General features: G+C 44.4%; 1 protein-coding gene across 7 annotated transcripts; it reads left to right on the top strand.

Moving 5' to 3' along the window:
* Nucleotides 1-1211: 1211 nt before the first annotated feature.
* ZSCAN25 (zinc finger and SCAN domain containing 25) lies at nucleotides 1212-20549 on the top strand. 7 transcript variants are annotated; one of them, XM_045204425.2, is made up of 8 exons: nucleotides 1212-1255; nucleotides 2118-2191; nucleotides 2280-2399; nucleotides 3299-3718; nucleotides 4644-4845; nucleotides 6031-6122; nucleotides 7398-7524; nucleotides 18803-20549. In XM_045204425.2, the coding sequence occupies exons 4-8, from the start codon at nucleotides 3329-3331 to the stop codon at nucleotides 19630-19632; spliced, it is 1641 nt and encodes a 546-aa protein (XP_045060360.1). In that variant the 5' UTR covers nucleotides 1212-1255; nucleotides 2118-2191; nucleotides 2280-2399; nucleotides 3299-3328; the 3' UTR covers nucleotides 19633-20549. The 7 variants fall into 7 exon arrangements, with proteins under 7 accessions (XP_045060360.1, XP_045060359.1, XP_045060361.1 ...); XM_045204424.2 differs by having other exon boundaries at nucleotides 1227-1275; XM_045204426.2 differs by lacking the exon at nucleotides 1212-1255 and adding an exon at nucleotides 1466-1640.
* The last annotated feature ends 3020 nt before the right edge of the window (nucleotides 20550-23569 follow it).

Here is a 23569-nt window from a genome sequence, read left to right as displayed (position 1 = left end):
GCCCTAACCAGGAATCGAACCAGCAGCCCTTCAGTTTGCAGGCTGGTGCTCAATCCACTGAGCCACACCAGCCAGGGCAAAAGATTTTACTCATTTATTTTTTGAGAGAGGGGGAGGGAGGGAGGAAGAGAAAGAGAAACATTGACGTGTGTGAGAGAATCAGTTGCCTATCGCACACACCCCAACAGAGGACTCCCGTAACCCAGGAATGTGCCCTGACCATTATCTAATGGGCAAACTTTTCCTTTGCCAGAGGACGCTCTGCCGAGTGAAGCTCGGGTGTTGTGGGAGAAACCTGGTTCTTCTTGCTGACACGGTAAAGAATTACAGATCAGCAAGTCCATGAGCGTTCAAGCAGAGTTTGTTGGTGGTACGTTTTCTTGGAAGAGAACGAGCATTGCTCAGATGGGAGAGAGAGGCATAGGTTTAGGGCAAAGCAAGATAAGGGCAGGGGAAAGCAAGGGCAACCCCAAAAGCCCCAGGTCCTCTGTTCTGAGGACTTCGGACCTCTGTCTCCTCTGTTCAGTCTTTCTCGTAGTTTCTCAGCAGCATCTTTCTAAAATTGGTTCTTTTCCACCTTTAAACCTTTCCACGGCCTCCTAGTGCCTTCAGGTTATCTTGTGAAATACTTATTTTAACCGTCTGCTCCAGTAGCTCTGATGGTGCGGGAATACGGTTAATTCCTTCCCGGTCGCAGGGCTCGTCGTGTCCCTGCTGGGGACACTCTTACCTCACTTTTTGGTCCACCTTTGAAATCCGAGCTCAGGTGCCAACTCCTCCGGTAAGACTTCCCTGACTACCCTCCCCCAACTACTGCAGTCGAGCCTCTCTTATGTAAACGTATATTAAGTTCTTTCCTCGACATTCGCAGCCCCTACGCATGGCAGTAAGCAGCGGGGCGCCAGGAATAAACACGTGTTGGCCCACTGGATTGTAAACCCCCTAAAAGGTAGGCGCCGTGTGCCGTGTATGTCTGGAGAGTCCATTCCCACAGAGGGAAAGCAGGTGCAAAGGCATGGAGGCGCAAAGGGACAGGGAGACCGAGAGCTTCGAGGAATACAGTTAGCCCGGGAAGGAGCCCCTCGCGGCCCCAGGCGCGCTTCCGAACGGCCTAAAAGGATGAGTGACTATCGAGACGGTCCGGCCTCCACGAGTCCTAGAGAGGAAACGGAAGGGGCCCTCCCCTGACGCACCTGTCTAACAGCGTCAGCGGCCCACTTCCGGCCTGCGGAGGGCACTGGGGAGGCTGGCGTGGGTACGGGTGCGGGGCCTCGGGTGAGAGCCGGGTTGGGCCCGCAAGAATGGCGGTGGTCGGGGCTCGGGCCCGAGCCGTGGTGCAGTTTAGGGCGGCAGCGGCATTGACGCCAAGGGAGGCGCATGTCCTCGGAGCTGCCTTCCGCGGCGCCGAGGCCTGGCGGGCGGGACCCGGGCTGGGGGAAGGGGGCGCCCGCGGTTGGCTCGGTTGGCTCGGGTAGGAGCGTTGCCAATCCGCCCGGCCTGAGTCGGCCTAATGCTGGGTTCTCGTCCACGAACCCGAGACCTTGAACCAAAGCGGAACTCTGAAAAGTGAACGTAGTTGTTATAGAGCAATACGTAGGACACTTTTAATGAATAGCTGTGGAACGCCTTCTGTTTGTCAGGTATGAGGAATAAAAGATGAGTGAGGACATTTCTTGTCTTCAGGGAATCTGGTAGGCAGAGACGCAATGGTAAACATTTGCGCGAGGATAAATGTAACAGCTAGAAAATCATGAAAGAACAATCTATGCAGGAGAGACAATGAATAGACTGAAAATGTAAACTAGGTTTAAGAAGAGTAGATAAATACATAAACACCTAATAGAATATTGAGCAGAAACTGGATTTGCTTCCTGCCAGTTGTTCATTCTTTGCTCCATTTAGAGTGATCTTCTCTTCCCCTAAAAGCTGAGCCCTTTACCCACTTTGGACTTCCAGATATGACTCCCCAGCCTAAGTCACCCCCTTTGCCCGCATTCTCCAGTCTAGAACAAGCCTTTTCTTTCTCAGGAGTACTTGAATCTACATTTACCTTTCTCTTTTTGGCTTCCCATATTTCTCATCTAAACTGTATATTTTGGAATGTTGACCTTGGCCAGCTATCTCACTTCTTACCTCTTCAGTTTTTGCATCTGAAAACTGGGAGAAGTAGTGCTCACCATACAGAATTGTTGTAAGTATTGAATGAGAGTATATTGTTTTCTAAATGGTAAAGCCTACACAAGTTAGAAATGGTATATATGTTGCTCTGTTGTCTTCAGGTTGAGCACACACCCAAGCCGCCAGCAAGTCTTTGGTTTATCTCCACAATGTGTCTTAACTTTGTCTGCTTCTTTGCCACCATCCTGATATAAGACCCGTCATCTCCTGCTTGGACCACAGTAAGTGCTGCTTCCCACCTTTTCCCCACTAATTCTTGTCACTGCAGGTAAAGTGGCCTTTGTAAGACATGTAGCTCCCCACCGAAACAAGAAGTAAGAGTAAAGCCCATAATTCTTACTGTGGCCCAGGCCCTGGATAATTTGGTTTCTTCCTACCTCTGCTACTACTTCTTGTACAGCTCTTCCCCGGAAGCACTCTGCTGAAGCCACACTGCACTTTGACTTGTTATCCAGCATGCAGAGTAACTTCTAGCCTCAAAGCTCTTGCCTGGAATGCTCTTTGAAGGACCAGCTCATTCTCATCCTTCAGGTCTCAGCCTAAGTGTCATCTCTTCAGAAAAGTGTTCTGAAGTTGTCTGTCCCCCATTAGCAGAGAACCCTACCTACTTCTTTTGTAGAACTTATCCTCACTTATAATTTTAATTTATTTGCTTACATTTTTTTTTTCTCTTTGCTGTACTAGTATATGAGTTTCAAAGGATAAACACCTGGCCTGTCTTGTTCTCTATTGTATTTCTACTTTCTGTGGGCCTGGCATATATATGTATTGAATGTTTATTCCCTTTAGTTTCGGAAGAGTAGGTAGGCCCAGGTGACTGAACTAATTGTTACCCATCTTATATCCTCTGATTGTAGTGTTATCTCCATAATGGGATCCTGAGGTCTTTGTGGGTATAAGCTAAACCTTATACATTTTATATTTATTCTCTGCTCATACTAAGTGGTTAGCAAATACTGAATAGAACTGATGTGAGTTTCAAGATGTATGTTTAGTCTTTTGAAAATGTCTTATGGAAGGGAATTCACATGTTCTCCAGCAGAATATTCATTGATGTAGAGACAGCTGGGATGGACTGATCTGTGTCTCACTTGTGGTCATTGTCTGGTCTTCCCAACAGACCCTCAGTCTTCTGGGTGGGAGTGCGAAGATGCTTAAAGAGCGTCCAGGAATGGCAGAAGATCCGCAGCAGCAGCAGATGGGTGTTCCTGTGGTAAAATTGGAGAAGGAGTTGCCATGGGGCAGGGGAAGGGAGGACCCTAGTCCTGAGACTTTTCGGCTGAGGTTTCGGCAGTTCCGCTACCAGGAGGCAGCTGGTCCCCAGGAAGCCCTCAGGGAACTCCAGGAGCTCTGTCGCCAGTGGCTACGGCCTGAGCTGCACACCAAGGAGCAGATCCTGGAGCTGCTGGTGCTGGAGCAGTTCCTGACCATCCTGCCCCGGGAGTTCTATGCCTGGATTCGGGAGCATGGCCCGGAGAGTGGCAAAGCCCTGGTGGCCATGGTGGAGGACTTCACAGAGAGAGCGCTGGAGGCCAAGGCGGTGGGTGAGAAGGGGGTCTCAGGTCTTGTTTTGTTGGTGTGGTGGGGGGCGATTTAAAAAATTGAAAGGTTTGAGGAACCATGGGTGGGTTAGATGCAGAATCTCTGAGCCTGTACTCCCAGAGGTACTTTTTGGAGGGCAGTGGAGTTTTCAGCAAGAAAAGCCATTCCCAGGGCTTCTTTTTTGGTCATCAGGGGAGAAGCCTGACCATATGTCCCTTGTGAGTCTCAGGCTCAAAGAAGGCAGATGTGATAGATTCCAAGGTCCCTCCTAGACCCATTCCTCTTTGGCCAGAGCTGCACGTGGGAGTGCAGGAAGTCCGCTTGGTGAATATTCTCACTAAGAAGAGTTGTGTGTAATGGTGCGGTTTCCACATCTGGGACCTCGGCTCACATGGTTCACATAGTGATTCTGTGGTGGTATTCTGGTGATGCCAAGTAACTGTACCACTGGTGCTTCCTTGGGACTCTGGCCATTCTCTGTGCCTCTCTGATATAGTCACATGATCGTTGGCTGGGAAGGAAGAGAGCAACTTTTTCTCACCAGCTAATTTATTGCACAGTTTAGGCTTTGTAGTTTTTATTTTCAGCATCTGTAACTGGAGAGGGTTTTTTTTTTCTAGTATTGAAACAATATTTAGGCTCTTTGTGATGTTATTCATGGTGGAATTTGATCTGTATTTCAGGCAGACAGAAGGGATCCTTATAAAATGGCATGGACACATAAACGTTGCTCAGAGCCTGAGAAGGGTAGTTTAGCTTCCTTTTCACCTTCTCACTGATGTCCTGGAGAAGAGCTGAGCCAGCTTGTCCTTCCTCTCCCCTGCAGCTGAAATAGTTCTTTCCTTGGCTCTCTTTTTAGATTTTAATTCAACTCCCTTCATAACCAGGCCTCATTTGAAATAGGTTTTTGGGCCTCTTCTTAGGTTCCATGCCACGTGCAGGGAGAGCAGGAGGAGACAGCACTTTGTGGAAGCCCTTGGGAACCTGGTGTCCACCTGGGGCCAGTGGAAGTCAAGCCTGAGTGGGGGATGCCCCCTGGGGAAGGAGTTCAAGGCCTAGAACAAGGCACTGAGGAGCACCTCAATCAGGACCCGGGTGCTGGGACACAGGCCTTCCAGGAGCAGGGTAAGATGCAAACAGGAAGTAAGGTCACAGGAAATGGTGCTTTGTGCCCTATCCCTCTCTCTTTCCTTTACAAGCCCAGCAGTTGATAAACTAAGTTACCTGTGAGGTGTGTGTGTTGGGAGGGAGAGGGGAGGAGGGGTAAGGAGGGAGGCAAAAAAATCCCCCAGAATTTATTTATAAGAATTATTTATTTTTACATGTTTAAACTTTAGTCACCTTCAAAGTACTCTTCACTTGATGCAATACACCTATTAAGTAAGCCTTTTTCCCACTGCTCAGAACAGTTTTTGAACTTGTCGATTTTGATGCCTTTTAGTGCTTCTGCCGTTTTTTGTTTCACCTCTTCCACAGCAGGATGTTACCTTTAATGACTTTTTCATCCAGGGAAACAAAGTTGCTTGGGGCAAGGTCGGGTGAATAGGGAGGGTGGGACATAGGCGTCATGCCATTTTTGCTCAAAAACTACTGAATACACAGCGTGGTGTGGTCAGGTGTGCTCGTAAATCACCCATCATGAAATGAACAACCATGTTGACAGAGTCTTCAAAAAAGTTCACTGAAGCCAAATGCAGCCTCTCACAGCAATGCCACCTGGTACTGTGATAGAGATGGGTTCCTAGAACACTCATGGCTGGGTAGCCTGTACTTCAAGGGGCCCACCCTCCAGAGATAATTCTGGTTTGGGTGGGGGGGGGTTCTGCCTCGTAATTCTGAGGTTTTTTGGCAACTTCCTTGATTTTAGTAGGAAACCGATGAAGTGAAATTGTTTTCTATACCTTGAATCTTTAATTTCTTCAAGGTGTATCTGAGAACATGCTCTTTTATCATTTGTCTCCTTTCCCTCACATCCCTTCTTGAGACCATCAGGAAATATTTAGCTGACGTGTAGAGATATTTTTAAGTAGGCAGACCAGCCATATCCCTAAAAGTAATGTGTGCCTTTATTCTGTTACTGAATCTCAAAGGGAATTATTTCCAGAGTAGGGAGCATGCATAGCACTGAAGAGACGGGTGTATTGGGTTGGGACCATCTTCCCAGCTGAGAACAGGGTAGGATACACACAAATTCCTATCTGTCTGGAATTTTCTTTTGGTTTCTGGGTTTCTGTGTCAGGCATTGGACACCTTTAAATGAACTAACTAAGATAGCACTGATTCTGCTCATGCTTTTTCCCCCCTGCTCAGCTCTGCCAATTCTTCAGGCTGGTCCTGGCTTCCCCCCAGTGAACACCAGAGACCAAGAAATGGCCGTTGGGTTCCTTACGGCTGGGTCCCAGGTGAGCTGTGCCTCTGCCCTTTCGGTGCTCATGACATTGCTTTGAATGAGGTTCACTTTCCCGAGGTTTCTATGCACCACAGAGATCCATCCACAAAGTTGAATTATTCCACCTTTCTTGTCCTGATGGGCTTTGTTCTCTCCATTTCACTCTCCTCAGTTGTTAATTTGAATTGAGCCTACACCTTAGGGTCCTGGCGTAAGGCTCAGTTCACTTGTTTGTGTTACTCTTTGGGGTTTTTTATTGACCCAGTATTACTATTTTAATAGTAGGGCGGAGGACATTGTTGATAGAAACCCCGTTGACCTGATCCTGGCTGTGGCTGTTGGCCAGGAGATCGGTAACCCTTTGTGGCTATCCTTTATGGATACTTCTGCTGCTCTTCATCTGGACCTCCCCTTCCCCCATGTTAGCAGGAGTGTAGCTGACTCAGGGTTGGGGGCTCCAGGAGTACTGAGCAGAGTGGTCTGTCTGGTCTCTGTACCGGCCACACCAGGAGTTCTGGCCTTGCTTGCACTTCTTAGCCTGCCACAAGTCTGGGGTAACTAGAGCAAAGATGGGCATTCTTGCCACACTGTAAGTCTCTTCCATGAGATTACCAGGGTGGTGAGGAATTACCAGTGCGGCACCTTTCCGAAAGGGCCGAGTTTTAAAGTTAAGAATTCACTGTAGAAAGTTCATGGCAGAAAAAAAGAAGTGAGTCGAGTCTGATCTAGCTACAGCTAGTATTGAGCAAGGTTTGATGCCAGTGACATTCCCTGTTTCTGATTTCTGTGGGTGGGGTTTGGGGAAAATGCAGAACGACAGCAGCGTGTTTTAATTTGGTCAGACCCTCCTCATCTATCGTAATAGTTCTTCATGGTATCGTGAATGACAGTGCGCTTATTTTAACATGGCATCAAGACACGGCTTGCCCAAACGTTGACTTACCTCTGATGGAAAATCAGTTTGAGATGAGGGGTAAATAGCAGCTTTCAGTCTCAATCAGGCTTAAGGATTAAGTGGAGGTGATTGGAAAGTGGAAATTAGATGCTGTGTGTTTTAGGTACAGGCTAATCATCTACAGACACTGAAAAATAAAGTGGCTGAACCAGTTCATTACGCTTTGGTGATAGGCGGGCACTTCTGCTCCCAAGGCCAGCTAGGGACCCTGGTTCCTTCCATCTTCTTGCTTTGTTCTTCTCTAGAGTATTGTCCCCTCTGGTCACTCTGCTTTTAGATTTCTCCTGTTTTGGGATTATTTCTTTATCCATAGCAGTCTCCTGTTTTTTTCAGGTGTTGGGACCATTTAAAGATATGGCTCTGGCCTTCCCAGAAGAGGAGTGGAGGCATGTGACCCCTGCCCAGATAGACTGCTTTGGGGAATATGTGGAACCACAGGCCTGTGGTGTCTCACCTCCAGGTAAGACTGTTTTCAGGTAAAAAACAGGCATTTTGGAAGCTACAACTTTGTCCCAGATTTCAGAACCTGGTGCTACTGTCAAAGGAAGGGGATGTCATGGCAGAGGAATAAATGGGCCCAAAGAGCATGGGCCAAGGGTGTGAGAACTAGCCAGGTGCATTGCTGTGGCAGACGAGAAGGCAAGAGGCAAGAAAACATGAGGTAGTTATTCTGGCTGTGATGGGACAGGTTGGTCTTTAGGATTCCTGAGCACCTAATCTGTGTACATGATTGAAGGGTACTGAGGGCTTGAGAGCAAGAGAAAAGCAGCAAAAGATAGAACCTCTGATCTCACTCGTTGAGCATGTGTTTATTGAACGCCCTCTGCATGTAGGTCCCAGCTTAACTTTGTGTCGGGGAGGACTGATGTACATGAAACCTTCGGAACATACAGAGTCGACGTGTAGAGGAGGGCATGAGAATGCATGGTATGGTTTTAGAGACAGGAAGGGTTAGTGTGGGCCTGTGTCATGGAGCAAGCAGAGCTCTGGTTTGGCCTGTGTCACATGATGGCTGGGTTTTACCTGAGATGAGAGGTGGGAGGACTTGGCCATCACGCACCTGTAAAGAGCTCATGTGCAGGAAACATGAGCAGGAAAAGAGGTGGGAAGGGTTATCAGGGTGAAGGCCCTACTGGGAAAGCCAGCAGGGGGCACTGCAGGGGTTGGGGGGTTGTTCCAGAGGGAAGAATAGTGTGGAAAGTCTCTCTGGGCTGAATGGGGAGCACGGTGGAGACAGGAAAAGAAATGAGGTTGGCCCTGTTCTTTGTTTTCTCTGATTCTCTTTTTTTCCCTTTAATAACTTCTTTGTAAGTTATGTACTGACCACTCATACATCCTGACCTCACCTAGCCTTTTTTTGTCTTGATATATGTTGAGGGATGAGTAGGAGTATTATTGTACTTCCTTTAGAACCTGAGAGAACCCATGCTGGCTTCACCACTCACTGTGTCCTTGGGCTTCTCCCTTGACTTTTCCAGGTCTCAGTTTTCTCAGTTGTAAAATGGGGATACTCATACAACACTGTCTCTTGGCGTTGTGAGGATTTAATGAGATAATAAATCTAAACATTTGGCAAACATGATAGTGTTAGGTATTTTTATTAGTTGTATAAGTATTATTAAGTGATTTCTTTATAGTCAGTGAGCATTCATTCATTTATTCACCCAAAAATGTTTATTTGGCATTTGCTATGTGGCCAACATTCTAGTAGTCACTGTGAAGGGTTAAAAATAAAGGTGCCTGCTTCCATGATTTTAACAGTCAGCTGAAGACCCCAAGTGCCTATAATAATGCTGATTATGGACATTATGCTCAGTGATACAAGCCAGGCACAAAAGGACAAATATTGCATGATCACACTTATATGTAGTATCTATAATCGAATAGTCAAATTCATAGAAACAGAAGGTAGATTCGTGGTTACCTGGGACTTGGGGCAGGAAAGAATGGGGAGTTGCTTAATGGAGACAAAATTTCAGTTTTGCAAGATGAATAGAGTTCTAGAGATTAGTTGTGTAACAGTGTGAACATACTTAATACTACTGAGCTGTACACTTAAAATGGTTTAAATGATTTAAAAAATCCTACAATATTCATAGAGAAAAAAAGTTGACAAAATAAAAGCAACTCGTGTATATTAAAAAATAATAATAATGCTCATTATGGAGTAGTGTGAGGGGCACTAGAGGAAGGGCTCAGGAGACCTGGGTCCAGTACAAGGTCGTCACACCATGAGAAAGAGATGGAAGATTACCGGTGGCAGAGGATGTAGAAACCCTCAGAGGTAACCATACAGTGCAGTGTCTCGTGCAGCGTGTCCCAAATAGAGGTCCCATCATTCCAGCGTCTTAATCCCCATCAGTGGTGTACTTCTGCCAGTGATGCCAATATGTGCGGGAGGATTCTGCCCCCTTGTTCCTGGGGGTTTATACCATCCTGGCCTTTTTTGACCATTCTAGAGACTCTGGCTGTATGTTTGTTCTCTTAGCCACTCATTGCTTCAGAACAACCCAAGTACTTCCCTAAGCGCTTATGTTGAGGCTGGGTGAGGTGGAGGTCTGCTTCTCAGACACACCATCTGATAGCTGCTTCGACCTTCAGGTCTTCCTCACATTCATTCCCCAGCAGTTGCAGTTCTGGCATCAATGGCTGCGTAGGATAGGCCTGAGAAAATGAACACTTTCAGGCCTCAGTTCCGTAGTATATAATACACATTTGCCTTTCCTTAGGGTCCAGTTAAAGTTCACACGTTGCATTTAGTTTTAGTTTTACTATTCATAACACTTCAAATCTGGAAACTACCAAAATGAACATCAGTGAAAATACTAAATAGGTTGGAATATATTTTTACACTGTAATACTCACACCAGTGAAAAAGAATGTAGTGTAACTACAGGTACTCACCACGATATGTATGAATCCCACAAGCATAGTAATATTGAGCAGAAGCCAGAAACAATGTGGATAGATTATGTAAAGTTCAAGAACGGGTAAATGTGCTTTATGGTGATAAAAATCTGGATAGTATGTTACCCTGAGAGCAGGATACAGTTGCTCCTAGAGGGGATGGGAGAGGAATTTCTGGGTGTTGGTAATTAAACTAGATGCTGTTTATAGGGGTGTGTTCATTATGAAAATTCTTTAAACTCTCCATTTATTTTTTGTACACATTCACTTTCACAGAAAGTTCGTGAAACAAAAGAATACCTCAGGGTTGATAGCTGTGTCCATGATATTTTAATCAATTCAGAAAGCATGTACTGTCTCTTTTTTTTTTATCTTTTTTAAAAATTTTTATTGTTACTCAATTACAGTTGTCTGCATTTTCTCCCCATCCCTCCACCCTACCCCAGCTGAACCCACCTCCCTCCCCTGCCTCCACCCTCCCCCTTGATTTTGTCCATGTGTCCTTTATAGTAGTTTCTGTAATCCCCTCTCCCCACTGTCCCCTCCCCACTCCCCTCTGGCTATTGTTAGATTGTTCTTAACTTCAATGTCTCTGGTTATATTTTGTTTGCTTTTTTCTTCTATTGTTTATGTTCCAGTTAAAGGTGAGATCATATGGTATTTGTCCCTCACCTCCTGGCTTATTTCACTTAGCATAATGCTCTCCAGTTCCATCCATGCTGTTGCAAAGGGTATAAGCTCCTTCTTTCTCTCTGCTGTGTAGAATTCCATTGTGTAAATGTACCATAATTTTTTGATCCACTCATTTGCTGATGGGCACTTCGGTTGCTTCCAGTACTTGGCTATTGTAAATTGTGCTGCTATGAACATTGGGATGCATAGGTTCTTTTGGATTGGTATTTCAGGGTTCTTAGGGTATAATCCCAGCAGCGGAATTGCTGGGTCAAAGGGCAGTTCCATTTTTAGTTTTCTGAGGAAATTCCATATTGTTTTCCACAGTGGCCTCACCAGTCTGCATTCCCACCAACAGTGCACTAGGGTTCCCTTTTCTCCACATCCTCTCCAACATTTGTTTGTGGATTTGTTTATGTTGGCCACTCTGACTGGTGTGAGATGATACCTCATTGTGGTTTTAATTTGCATCTCTCTGATGGCTAGTGATGCTGAGCTTCTTTTCATATGTCTCTGGGCCCTCTGTATGTCTTCCTTGGAGAAGTGTCTGTTCAAGTCCTTTGCCCATTTTTTAATTGGGTTGTTTGTCTTCCTGGAGTGGAGTCGTATGAGTTCTTTATATATTTTGGAGATCAGGCCCTTGTCTGAGGTATCATTGGCAAATATGTTTTCCCATACTGTTGGTTCTCTTTGTAATTTGGTGCTGTTTTCTTTAGCCATGCAGAAGCTCTTTATTTTGATGAGGTCCCATTTGTTTATTCTTTCCTTTATGTCCCTTGCTTTAGGGGATGTGTCTGTGAGGATGTTGCTGCGTGGAATGTCTGAGATTTTCCTGCCAATGTTTTCCTCAAGGACTTTTATGGTGTTACGACTTATATTTAAGTCTTTTATCCATCTTGAGTTTATTTTCGTGTATGTTGTAAGTTGGTGATCGAGTTTCATTTTTTTGCACGTAGCTGTCCAGATCTCCCAACCCCATCTGTTGAAGAGACTGTTTTTGCTCCATTTTATGCTCCTGCCTCCTTTGTCAAATATTAATTGACTGTATAGACTTGAGTTTATTTCTGGGCTCTCTGTTCTGTTCCATTGGTCTATGTGCCTGTTTTTATGCCAGTACCAGGCTGTTTTGATTACCGTGGCCTTGTAATACAGTTTGATATCAGGTATTGTGATCCCTCCTGCTTTGTTCTTCTTTCTCAAAATTGCTGCAGCTATTCAGGGTCGTTTATGGTTCCATATGAATTTCTGAAATGTTTGTTCTATATCTGTGAAATATGTCATGGGTACTCTTAATAGGGATTGCATTGAATCTATAAATCACTTTGGGTAGTATGGCCATTTTGATGATGTTAATTCTTCCAATCCATGAGCATGGTACATGCTTCCATTTGTTTGTGTCTTCTTTAATTTCTTTCTTCAATGTTGTGTAGTTTTCTGAGTACAGGTCTTTTACCTCCTTGGTTAGGTTTATTCCTAGGTACTTTATTTTTCTTGTTGCTATATCAAATGGGATTTTTTTCCTGATTTCTGTTTCTGCTGTTTCATTGTTGGTATACAGGAATGCCTTTGATTTCTGAGTATTGACTTTGTATCCGGCTGTTTTGCCAAATTCGTTTATTAGGTCGAGTAGTTTTTTGGTGGAGTCTATAGGATTTTCCATGTACACTATCATGTCATCTGCAAACAGTGACAGTTTCATTTCCTCTTTTCCAATTTGGATGCCTTTTAATTCTTTTTCTTGTCTGATTGCTGTGGCTAGGACTTCCAATACTATGTTGAATAGGAGTGGTGAGAGAGGGCATCCTTGTCTTGTTCCTGATCTTAGTGGGAAAGCTCTTAAGTTTTTGTCCATTGAGTATGATGTTGGCTGTAGGAATCTCGTATATGGCCTTTATCATGTTGAGGAATGCTCCCTCTACTCCCTCTTTGCTGAGTGTTTTTATCATAAATGGGTGCTGTACCTTATCAAATGCTTTTTCCTCATCTATTGATATGATCATGTGATTTTTGTCTTTCCTTTTGTTTATGTGATGTATTACGTTTCTTGATTTGTGAATATTGTACCATCCTTGCATCCCTGGGATGAATACCACTTGATCATGGTGTATGGTCTTTTTAATGTATTGATGGATGCGGTTTGCCAATATTTTGTTGAGAATTTTAGCATCTATGTTCATCAGCGATACTGGCCTGAAGTTTTCTTTCTTCGTTGTGTCTTTATCTGGTTTTGGGATTAGGATGATGTTGGCTTCGTAAAACGAGTTTGGGAGTCTTCCATCTTCTTGAATTTTTTGAAATAATCTGTGAAGAATGGGGGTTAGCTCCCCCTTAAATGCTCTGTAGAATTCTTCTGTGAAACCATCCGGTCCAGGGCTTTTGTATGTCGGAAGCTTTTTGATTACTGTTTCAATTTCATCAGGCGTTACTGGTCTGTTCAGGCTTTGTGCTTCTTCTTCATTGAGTTTTGGAAGGTTATATTTTTCTAGAAATTTGTCCATTTCATCTAGGTTTTCAGTTTTCTGGCATACAGTTCTTCGTAGTAATTTGTTACAATCCTTTGTATTTCTGTGGTATCAGTTGTAGTCTCTCCTCTTTCATTTCTGATTGTGTTTATTTGGGTCCTCTCTCTTTTTTTCTTGATGAGCCTGCTTAAGGGCTTGTCGATTTTGTTTATCTTTTCGAAGAACCAGCTCCTGGATTCATTGATCCTTAGAATTGTGCTTTTAGTCTCTATGCCATTTAACTCTACTCTGATCTTGGTTATTTCCTTCCTTCTACTTGCTCTGGGCTGTCTTTGTTGTCGTTCCTCGAGTTCTCGTAGGCGTAGGGTTAGGTTGTTTATTTGAAATGTTTCTATCTTGTTAGGTAGGCCTGTATGTCTATGAACTTCCCTCTCAAGACTGCCTTTGCTGTGTCCCATAAGTTTGGGGTTGTTGTGAGTTCGTTTTCATTAGTTTCCAGAAACTTTTTAATTTCTTTCCTAATCTCGTTCTTGACCCATTCATTGTTTAATAGCATGCTATTCAATCTCCATGATTTTGAGTGTTTTGGGTTTTTTCCTTTGGGGTTGGTTTCTAGTTTCAGTCTCTTGTGGTCAGAGAAAATGCTTGATATAATTTCAATTTTCTTGAATTTGTTGAGGCTTGCTTTGTGCCCTACATGTGGTCTATCTTTGAAAAAGTTCCATGGACACTTGAAAAGAATGTGTATTTTGCTTCTTTGGGATGAAAAGCTCTATATGTATCAGTTAAGTCCATTTCATCTAAGGTATTGTTCAGTGACACAATATCCTTGTTGATATTTTGTTTGGAAGATCTGTCCATTTTTGACAGTGGGATGTTAAAATCCCCTACTATAATTGTGTTGCTGTCAATATCTTTCTTGAAGTCCTCCAAGATTTTCTTTATGTATTTGGGTGCTCCTATGTTATGTGCATATATATTTACAATGTTTATGTCTTGGTGGATTCTTCCTTTGAGTATTATGAAGTGACCTTCTGGGTCTCTCTTTATGGCCCTTCTTTTGAAGTCTATTTTGTCTGATATAAGTATTGCTACTCCGGCTTTTTTTTCCTGTCCGTTTGCTTGGAAGATTTGTTTCTAGCCCTTCACTTTCAGTCTGTGTAGGTCTTTTGTCCCGAGGTGGGTCTCTTGTAGGCAGCATATGTGTGGGTCATGCTTTCTTATCCATTCAGCTTATTCCGTGTCTTTTGATGGGAGCATTTAATCCATTTACGTTTAAGGTTATTATTGATAGGTAGTTATTCATTGCCATTTTTTCATACCTGAGTTCTTCTCTCTTTCTCTTTTCCTTCCTTTCCTTAGAGCAATCCCTTTTGCATCTCTTGCAGAGCTGGTTTGGTGGAGGTGTATTCTTTTAGACGTCTTTTGTCTGGGAAGCTCTTTATTTGGCCTTCTATCTTGATTGAGAGCCTTGCTGGGTAAAGTAACCTAGGTTGCAGGCCTCTGGTTCTCATTACTTGGAATATTTTTTGCCATTCTCTTCTGGCTTGGAGCCATTGCTTCTGGCTTTCCATTGAGAAATCAGCTGCTAACCTTATTGGGGCCCCTTTGTATGTTACTTCCTGTTTCTCCCTTGCTGCCTTTAAGATCCTTTGTTTGTCTTGGAATTTTGCCATTTTAATTATGATGTGTCTTGCAGTGGGCCTCTTCGGGTTACTCTTGCTTGGCACTCTCTGTGTTTCCTGGATTTGTGTGACTTTTTCTCTCATCAGATTAGGGAAATTTTCCATCATTACTTTTTCAAACAAGTTTTCTATCCCTTGCTCTTCTTTTTCTCCTTCTGGTATCCCTATTATACGGATATTGTTACGTTTGATGTTGTCCTGCATTTCCCTTAATCCCTCTTCATTCTTTCTGAGCCTCTTTTCCTTTTCTTGCTCATTCTGGCTGTTTTTTTCTACTTTGTCCTCCAGCTCGCTGATCAGATCCTCTGCTTCATCAAGTCTGCTTTTGATTCCTTCTACTGTGTTCTTCAGTTCAGAAATTGTATTCTTCATTTCCTCTTGGCCCTTGTTGGTAGTTTCTATTTCCTTTTTCATGTTGATATAGTTTGCAGTGAGTTCATTGTAGTTTCCTTGTAGTTTCTGGTAATTCTCTGTGAGCTCATTGAGCTTCCTGATAACCATTGCTTTGAACTCAGTATCTAATAGTTGACTTGCCTATATTTCAGTTAGCATTCTTTCTGAGGCTTCCTTCTTTCCTTTCATTTGGGGATTGTTTCTTTGTCTTCCTATTGTTTGTGAGACTCGCTAGCCTCTGCTTCTTAAATTGATCTGTTCTGACTCCGTGGGTTTATGGTATGAACTTCTATGGTAGAATGCCAGTGGGATTCAGTGGTGCCATCTCCTTAATCTCCTGAGCTTGCTGGTCTTGGACTGTCGTTTATGTTGGCTCTGTGTATGTCTTTGGGTTTTGATTGTTGTTGGGTCTTTCTTTGATGGGTCCTTCCCTCGAGCTGGTTAATTGAAGGTCACTCCATCTACCATGTCTTGTATTCTGTTGTGCAGATGTAGACAGTTTGTGTTGGAGCTGATTCTTCTGTGTGTGCAAGGTTTTGAGGCTTCTCTCTCGATCTTGTTCAGTTGTTTGTTCTGAGTAATTTCTCCACTATTTAGTTGTATTTCCAGATCAATCCTGGATTGAGGTTAGTGTGGCTTCCACTCCTTTCTTCACCTTCCTCTGTTGTTATCTGTTGGTGGTTCCTTTGTTGGTGGGTTTCCTCTTCCAGCAGGTGTACTGGTGTTCACCATTCCCACCTTGCAAGTTCTCTGGGGTAGCAAAGTGAAATTTGTCTCACTGTCTAGGTTATTAGGATGACCCCTGTTTAGGTCTAACTCTGGTCTTTTCAGAGCTCTAGGTGTTATTGTCTCACCTTTGGGAAAAGGAGAAAGAAAAAGAAGAAGGGAAGGAAGGAAAAAGGAATAGAAAAGGAAAGGAAGGAAGAATGGAAGAAGAAATAAAAAAAGATCAGAGGAAAGAAAAGAAAAAGGAATTTTAACAAAAATTAAAATAAATAAATAAATAAATAAAAGAAGGCAGGAAGAAGGAATAAAAAAGTGAAGGAAGGAAGGAAGAAGGAATGAAAAAAAGGACAGAAAGGAAGAAGGAATTAAAAAAATAAAAGTTTTCTGCTGGTTTTAAACCAGTCAGATCAGTTCTGCTGGTCTTCAGATCTGTGAAACGGGAGGGGGTGGGTGGAGAGATTGGTTTCACTTTTCTCCCTCCCTGAGCCACACTCTTTGCTGTTGTCCAGCCTCCAGTCCAGTTCCTCGGGGTCCTTCTGCTCCCCACTAGGCCTTTAGTCCACCAGTTGTGCTGTCCTTGAGGTGCACCAATTAGGGGCAACTCACACTCCACCTTCTTGCTCTTTGCTGTCTTAGATGCTAGGGGCTCTCGGTGCTCCTTCAGGGTAGTTCAGCTCCCTACTGAGTCAAGTCTGTCCGGGGACTGCAGTATTCCCTAGCCCTGCAGCTCCCCTCTGCTGGGCGTTCTGCCTTCCTCCTAGAGAGCGAGTAGGCCCTGCAGGGCTCTGTGCACAGGGGCTAGGTAGGAGGTGTTCAGTCCCCAGTGCTTCAGGCGTAGTCGCCTGCAGGCAGCCAGGCCATTGATTGGGGTACGCGCCCACCTGGGGCTTCAGGTGTGGGCGCCCAGGCTGTTGATCGGGGTGCGCACCAACTGGGGGCTTTGGGCGTGTGCACCTGGGCAGCTGGGCTGCTGATGAGGGTGCACATCCATCCGGGGCTTCAGGTGTGGGCACCCAGGCCGCTGATTGGGGTGCGCACCTACCTGGGGGCTTTGAGTCTGTGCGGCCAGGCAGCCTGGCTGCTGATCTGGGTGTGCACCGACCTGGGCTGCAGGTGTGTGCTGGGGCTGCTTATCCCATCTTCACAGTCCAGGGGCTGAGGGAGTGGAGTGGAGGCGCAAGAGGCCACGGCTGCTGTGGAGAATTCTCTAAACAGCCTCTGAGTGCCTCTATTTTCTCTTTTTCTTTTCGAGAAATTCCTCCTATTCAAGCCCCCGGGTCCAAACAAGCACCTGGCCTCTCACGCAGCCCAGCCTGGCTCTCTCCCAAGAATCTTGCAGCAGATCCTGCAGCCCTGGCTGGGGGTTTCAGCTAACCTCATCCCATGCTGGTCCCAAGGACATTATTGTCTTTAAGCACTCTTCTGTCTGATCTTTCAATGGCCTCTACAGTGTTTGGTCTCCGATCTTCATATATCCTGGAATACTGTTGGCTGTTCGCTCTGTTTCTCAGATCAGCTAGGCGTTTCACTGGTGCTGAGGGGAAATGGACTCCGCTCCCACCTATCTTGCCTCCACCTTTCATCTAGCGTCTCTTTTCTTTTTATCTTTTAATGATCTTGCCTGAAAAGACTCTTTTTTTCAATCTAAGTACCACTTTCCATTTTCTCTTGCCTTCCTTGCTTCCTATTACCTTTTCTCATCTTTTTTCTCTTCCCTTTCCTCTTGTTCTCCTATAAACAATTATTCTGTTAATTTAGAGAGAGTATAAGAGGGATCAGAGGAAGGACTTCTATAAGGGGCAAGGCATTTCAGTAGCGTTCAAGGCATTTTGGTCTTAATAAAGATGCTGTAGTAGAGGTGGTCTGGTATAAGAATGTCAGTGACAAACTAGGTTCGTTTGTTCATGCAGCCGTCATTAAGCACCTTCCTTGAGTCAGGCACTGTGCTGGGCTCCCAGGAGACCCAGATTGGTGAAACAAGGCTAGGTGGAAGGAGCACTGTGAGTAGGGACAGTGACCTGAGCAGGCGAATGTGTGCTATGGAGAACTGCAAGTAACTCACCATTGCTGGAACGGGATTATAGTCACTGAGGAAGGCAAAATGTTTGGATGGATGTAAAGTAGCAGTTACAACAAAGTCATATATAAATAAGTACAGAATAATTGAATATTCTGCTAATTGAATATATTTGTGCTGAAGAGATCCACAGTAAGAGAATAATCAGGGTGTGTTTCTAAGAAGTCATTGAGTTAGATTTTGAAGGAAATAAAAGAGTCTGAATTAGAAAGTTAAGCAGGAAAACATTAAAATTTGGTAGACTATTCTCTAAAAAGGCATGGAATTTGTCTTAGCTTGGGCTTCTACAATAGAATACTAAAGACTGGGTGATTTAAACAACAGACGCTTATTTCTCACAGTTCTGGAGCCTGGGAAGTCCAAGGTACCAGCAGATTCCATGTCTGATGTGGGCCCTCTTCCTGGTTTGCAGACAATACCTTCTTGACTTGACCTGATACGGCAGAGAGAGAGGGGTGGGCAGTGGGGAGAGACAGATCTGTGTGTCTACTTTTTTATAAGAGCACTAATCCAGTCATGAGGGATCATGGCCACACAACTTCTTTGTGTTTGTTCAGAGAGAGAGTTCTGGTTTCTCCCCACCTCCTGATAGCATCCCACTGGGGCTTAGGGCTTCAACCTATGAATTTGGAAATGGGGCACAGACATTCAGTCCATGACAAAGATGGAAAGAAGTAATAGGAAAGTTTGGCTTTAGGGTCAGAAAAGTAAAATGTATGGGGGTCGTTGGTTGAAGGAAAAAAGAAGGAATTAGTTTGAATATAAATTTACTTCCTAGCTGTTACAGAATCAGTGCGTGTCTCCTTTGTCCTGCAGGTATTGGGAGCAAGGAAAAGGAGGCAAAAATCCAGCAGGCAGAACTCAAAGGCCTGCTTGCTCAGGGGACGTCAGAGAGGTTTGGGGAAGCTGCTCTCCAGAGCCCTGAGCTTGGAGGAACCTGTGAGCAGGAGCCTGGTAACTCTGTGGGAAACATGCCAGGGCCTCCCCCCCAGCATGGCCTCCTACCTATGCCCAGTGACCTCAAGACTCACAGCTCCTTCTGGAAGCCTTTTCAGTGCCCCGAGTGTGGTAAAGGCTTCAGTCGGAGCTCAAATCTTGTCAGACACCAGCGAACCCATGAAGAAGAAAAGTCCTATGGCTGCGTTGAGTGTGGGAAAGGGTTTACTCTGAGAGAATATCTCATGAAGCACCAGAGAACCCACCTGGGAAAGAGGCCCTATGTGTGCAGCGAGTGCTGGAAAACCTTCAGTCAGAGACACCACCTGGAGGTCCACCAGCGGAGTCACACAGGGGAGAAGCCCTATAAATGTGGAGACTGTTGGAAAAGCTTCAGCCGGAGACAGCATCTCCAGGTGCATCGGAGAACTCACACTGGGGAAAAGCCCTACACCTGTGAGTGTGGCAAGAGCTTTAGCAGGAATGCTAACCTGGCTGTGCACCGGCGAGCCCACACGGGAGAGAAGCCGTACGGGTGCCAGGTGTGCGGGAAACGGTTCAGTAAAGGGGAGCGGCTGGTCAGACACCAGAGGATCCACACTGGGGAGAAGCCCTACCACTGCCCTGCCTGTGGGAGGAGCTTCAACCAGAGGTCCATTCTCAACCGGCACCAGAAAACTCAGCATCGCCAGGAGATCCCCGTGCAGTAAGGGTGCCCTGTGGAAATGCATCTCTTTTGCTAATGGAAAGTGCTGGACAAGGTGGGACCTTGCAAGACCACCAAGTAGAGGGAGACCTCCCTGGAGGATGTAATTCATCTTTACTCACTGAAGGACTTTGGACGGGGTGTTGAGGGGTTATGGGTTGCAGAAAGACACTTTGACCCATTTACTTTCCACTTGTTCAGAAGGAAAAAGGGCAAGGCCTGGTTCATTTTGAGTTCTCAGAGATCACGGCCTCTCCCATGTCCTGCCTAGGTGGTGCTAACATTTTTCCTTACCATCTTTTGGGGAAACGATATCCTGAGTTTTAGTTCACATTGAGGTTTTTCTCCAAAAGTTGGATGTTCATGTCTATCTCCTAAGCAAGGCTGGTGGTCAAGGCAAAATTTTGTCCAGTGTTGGCAGCTTGAACCTAATTTTTCTGAGGTCTGTATCTTATTTGCCAGGATACAGACTCTGTCTCCCTTCTTCCCCCCTACTCCCGTCCATTTAATTAATATTTATTGAACACCTACTGCATGCCTGGCACTGGGAATACAGGGGTTAATGAGAAAGATGAGACCTTGTTCTCCTGGAGCTTGTGATTTAGCACTGGAAGCACCCACACAAAACCATTAAATATCGTGTTCTTAGTCATGTTGGTGGCGAGTGGTGTGTGAGAGGGTGTTCTCGTGCTCACTCATTTTCCCCAGTCCGCTTGGGTGCTGGAGCTTTCCCTCCACAGTCGTGATCACTCAGGCAGCCTCATTGAGTTTACTTTACTCGTAGCCCCCTTTGTAACATTCTGCCTTCATCTGTAGAGTTTCCCCATTCCATTCCTTGTACTATAGCAGTTGTCCACATATCTATTAGGAAATTAATATTTTGCTATTGATCACTGAATAAAGATGTATTTTTAAAAAGCATTCAGTTCTGTATAAAGATCTAATAAGTCTGAAAGATGAACTAGTATTAATACTGTATATTTGATAGCACTGTACAGTATATAAAATGCTTTTCTTTGTGTTCTCACTTGATTAATTCACACATATTTATTCATGTCCAACAGTGTGCGGGGAACTCTTGTAGGTGCTCAAGATGTATCACTGGATAACATGGGAAAATCCTTGACCTTGTGAAGCTTATATTTTAGTGAATGTATTTGATCTAAAGAACCACCCGATGTGGAACCCGTGGATGTTCCCATGAACCTTCTGAACCTGGGATCTGAGCCTGTGTCTTGGTCCTGTCAGCTTCTTGCCCTGAAATGCGTTCACCGCCTACCTCTTGTTACGGAGTAATGTCTGTCCTCGGTGCATCTAGATCCTTGTCTTCCGAGGTGCTTGGGGTCCCGAGTGCTAACTGGAGATGATGAGCTGGTAGCCATCTGTTCTGCATGAGAGTGCCAATTTAGGAACAATAAAGATGTTTATGGGCATTAAAAAATGCATTTCTTTAAAAATGAGAAGATGCAGCAATTGTAACTCTTTAAGGTTTCTTTTATTATTTTGCCATCACGAAAGGGTCTCCTTCCTGTCTGAAATTGCGGAGACTGCGTGATTTGCATGGACTGCACCGCAGTGTTGTAATTCTGTGCCTCTGAATGCTGGCTGCTGAGAAAGTTAGTCTTTTTGTGTGATTTGTCTCATGATGCCTCTTACTATTCTTTTACTGAGATTTCCCCCCCATTTTCTGTTGTAAAAAGATAAATGGTAATGATTTCAACACAAAGACTTGCATTACTCCATTTTGAAACGTTATTTTATCCACTTATTTGGAGAGAGCCATGGTGTTTAATTTTGATTTAGCGAATGACCTGGCCCATCAGGGCTGTACTAACCAGGATGTGTCTGAGACATCTACTGTCTGAGATACTAGACTTTTCAGCAACACTGAGGTCCAGATGCAAAATCAGCTTGTTTTTTCCCACTTCCCATGCAAGCCTGGCAAAGCTTAATGCTGGCCACCTTGCAGCCAAACCCAATGGAAGGCGTTTCCCAAACCTCTGTCTTCAGGTCTGTAGAACATGGGGGCTGACCTGGCCTGAGTTTGACCTTCTCTGAGAGGTTCATGTTCCAAAGCTGGATGGGAGCATGGGGCCACCAGGGGCTGCGAGTTGCTCATCAATGCTCTTTTCTGTTCACCTGAACTTAGTTGTAGATTCTCTTTGATCATACACTTAGCTAGACAGGTGTCTGGGTTTTCAGCCAGTTGAAATCTTGAGATAAGCTTCTAGAAAGTCAGTCCTTGCTGTCTTTCCCACTTGGGCTCCACGGTGTGCTTAGAGGCCAAAGCTTATGGACAATGCTTCAAAAATGCCTCAGAAGAGAATTTTCCCATGTAATGGTAGTAGCTTTATACCTATTCAAATGTCAAATATTTTGTTTTCTGTATTTTTCTATTTAGAGAGATTTTTAGAATAGAAAATTTCAAACATGTATAAGTGAATCCTCATGCAATCACCATCCTACTTTAACCATTATAAACTCATAGTATTGCTTTATCTCTACCCGCTCCCAATCTTCCTTCCCCCCAAAGAACTTTGAAGTAAATCCCAAATGTTTATAAGTATTTTAGTGTGTACCTCTAAAGCGTAAGGTCTCTAAAACAATAACCACAATACTATTATCATGCCTAAAAGTTAATTCCTTAATCCCTGATTATTGCTTTTAAAAAACCCACATACTCTTTTAGAGCTTTGAGTTAAGATCCAAGATTCATAATTTTAATTTGATTCTTTGTCTTCTAATAATCTGTAGCTTCTATTTTTCTCCCCTTGTAATTCATTCGCTGAAACAACTGGATTATTTATCCTGTAGAGTTTCTTATATTCTGGATTTTGTTATGTGCATACCCATGGCATTATTTAATATAGTTCTCTGACCTCTGTATCAACTAAAAACAAGGTGTAGCAGTGTAATCAGATTCATATTTCACACTTTGCAGAAACAGGTAGATGATGGCATGTCTGGTTGTTTCTTGTTACATAATACCAGGAGCCTAGATCCACTTCATTAACTCTATAAATTATTCTTCGTTTGTTAGCTAGAAGATGCTTCTGTAAGAAACTTCCCCTCATTAACTTAGGTTACTCTTAGATTCAGTTCATAGAGGAAAGGAAAAACTTGAATCTTTCTTCCCTTTACCTGTTTTCACAATAATGATCTGGCTGCTTTGCTTCCTGTAAAAGTGATCACTTTTTAAAAATCAAAATGAATTTGTGGGTTTAAATCAATTCACTGCGGTTATTCTTTATGATGCTGAAATCATTTCACCTTTGGCCAGTGGGAGCCTCTTTAACTTGGCTCCAGATTCTTTTTCACACAACCCTAATCGTCTTTGACAGTTTGTTTTCTGGTGGGGCAAGATGTTACAAGATCCTCTTGTACATTTCCTGCCCCTTTGAGAGTGAAGGGAAGTGATATTTATGTCAGGACAAGGGTGTAAAGTGGGATTCCAGGGTCACCTTGTTTACAGCCCTTGACTGGGTGTCCGCAGTACCTCACATAAGAGAGTGCAGTGTGCAGGGACCTGGCTATGTGTGCCTTGCTGCTGTGATGATGAGGAAGGGTGTCACTTCCAGGGTATGATCTTTGTAGAGAGACCCTGTAGGGTAAGTGGAGGCAGTCTGGCACCTGGGCGTCTGGGTAAGGAAGGGAAGCAGTGTTCTCATAGCCTCGAGACTGGGTTCGATACACTGTTCCCATAACATGAAGTCGGCTTGCATGCGCAGAATTATGTAATTTTCTAGCATTTTTCCGGCTTTGTTCACCTCTAGCACTTAAACAAGTGGAGCCTTCTCACTAGACAGGGGCTTTATTCATGCCCACCCATTAATAAAGGCATGCCAGACATCCCACCGGCTCCGTGAATATTTTTCCGTCTGCATGAATACCGCGAACCTGCCCGCCTTGGCACGGTCGCAACACAGTCCCCTTATCTCCTG

Source organism: Desmodus rotundus, chromosome 1 (assembly GCF_022682495.2).
Source record: "Desmodus rotundus isolate HL8 chromosome 1, HLdesRot8A.1, whole genome shotgun sequence".
Lineage (NCBI taxonomy): Eukaryota > Metazoa > Chordata > Mammalia > Chiroptera > Phyllostomidae > Desmodus > Desmodus rotundus.
This window is presented reverse-complemented; position numbering and strand designations above follow the sequence as displayed.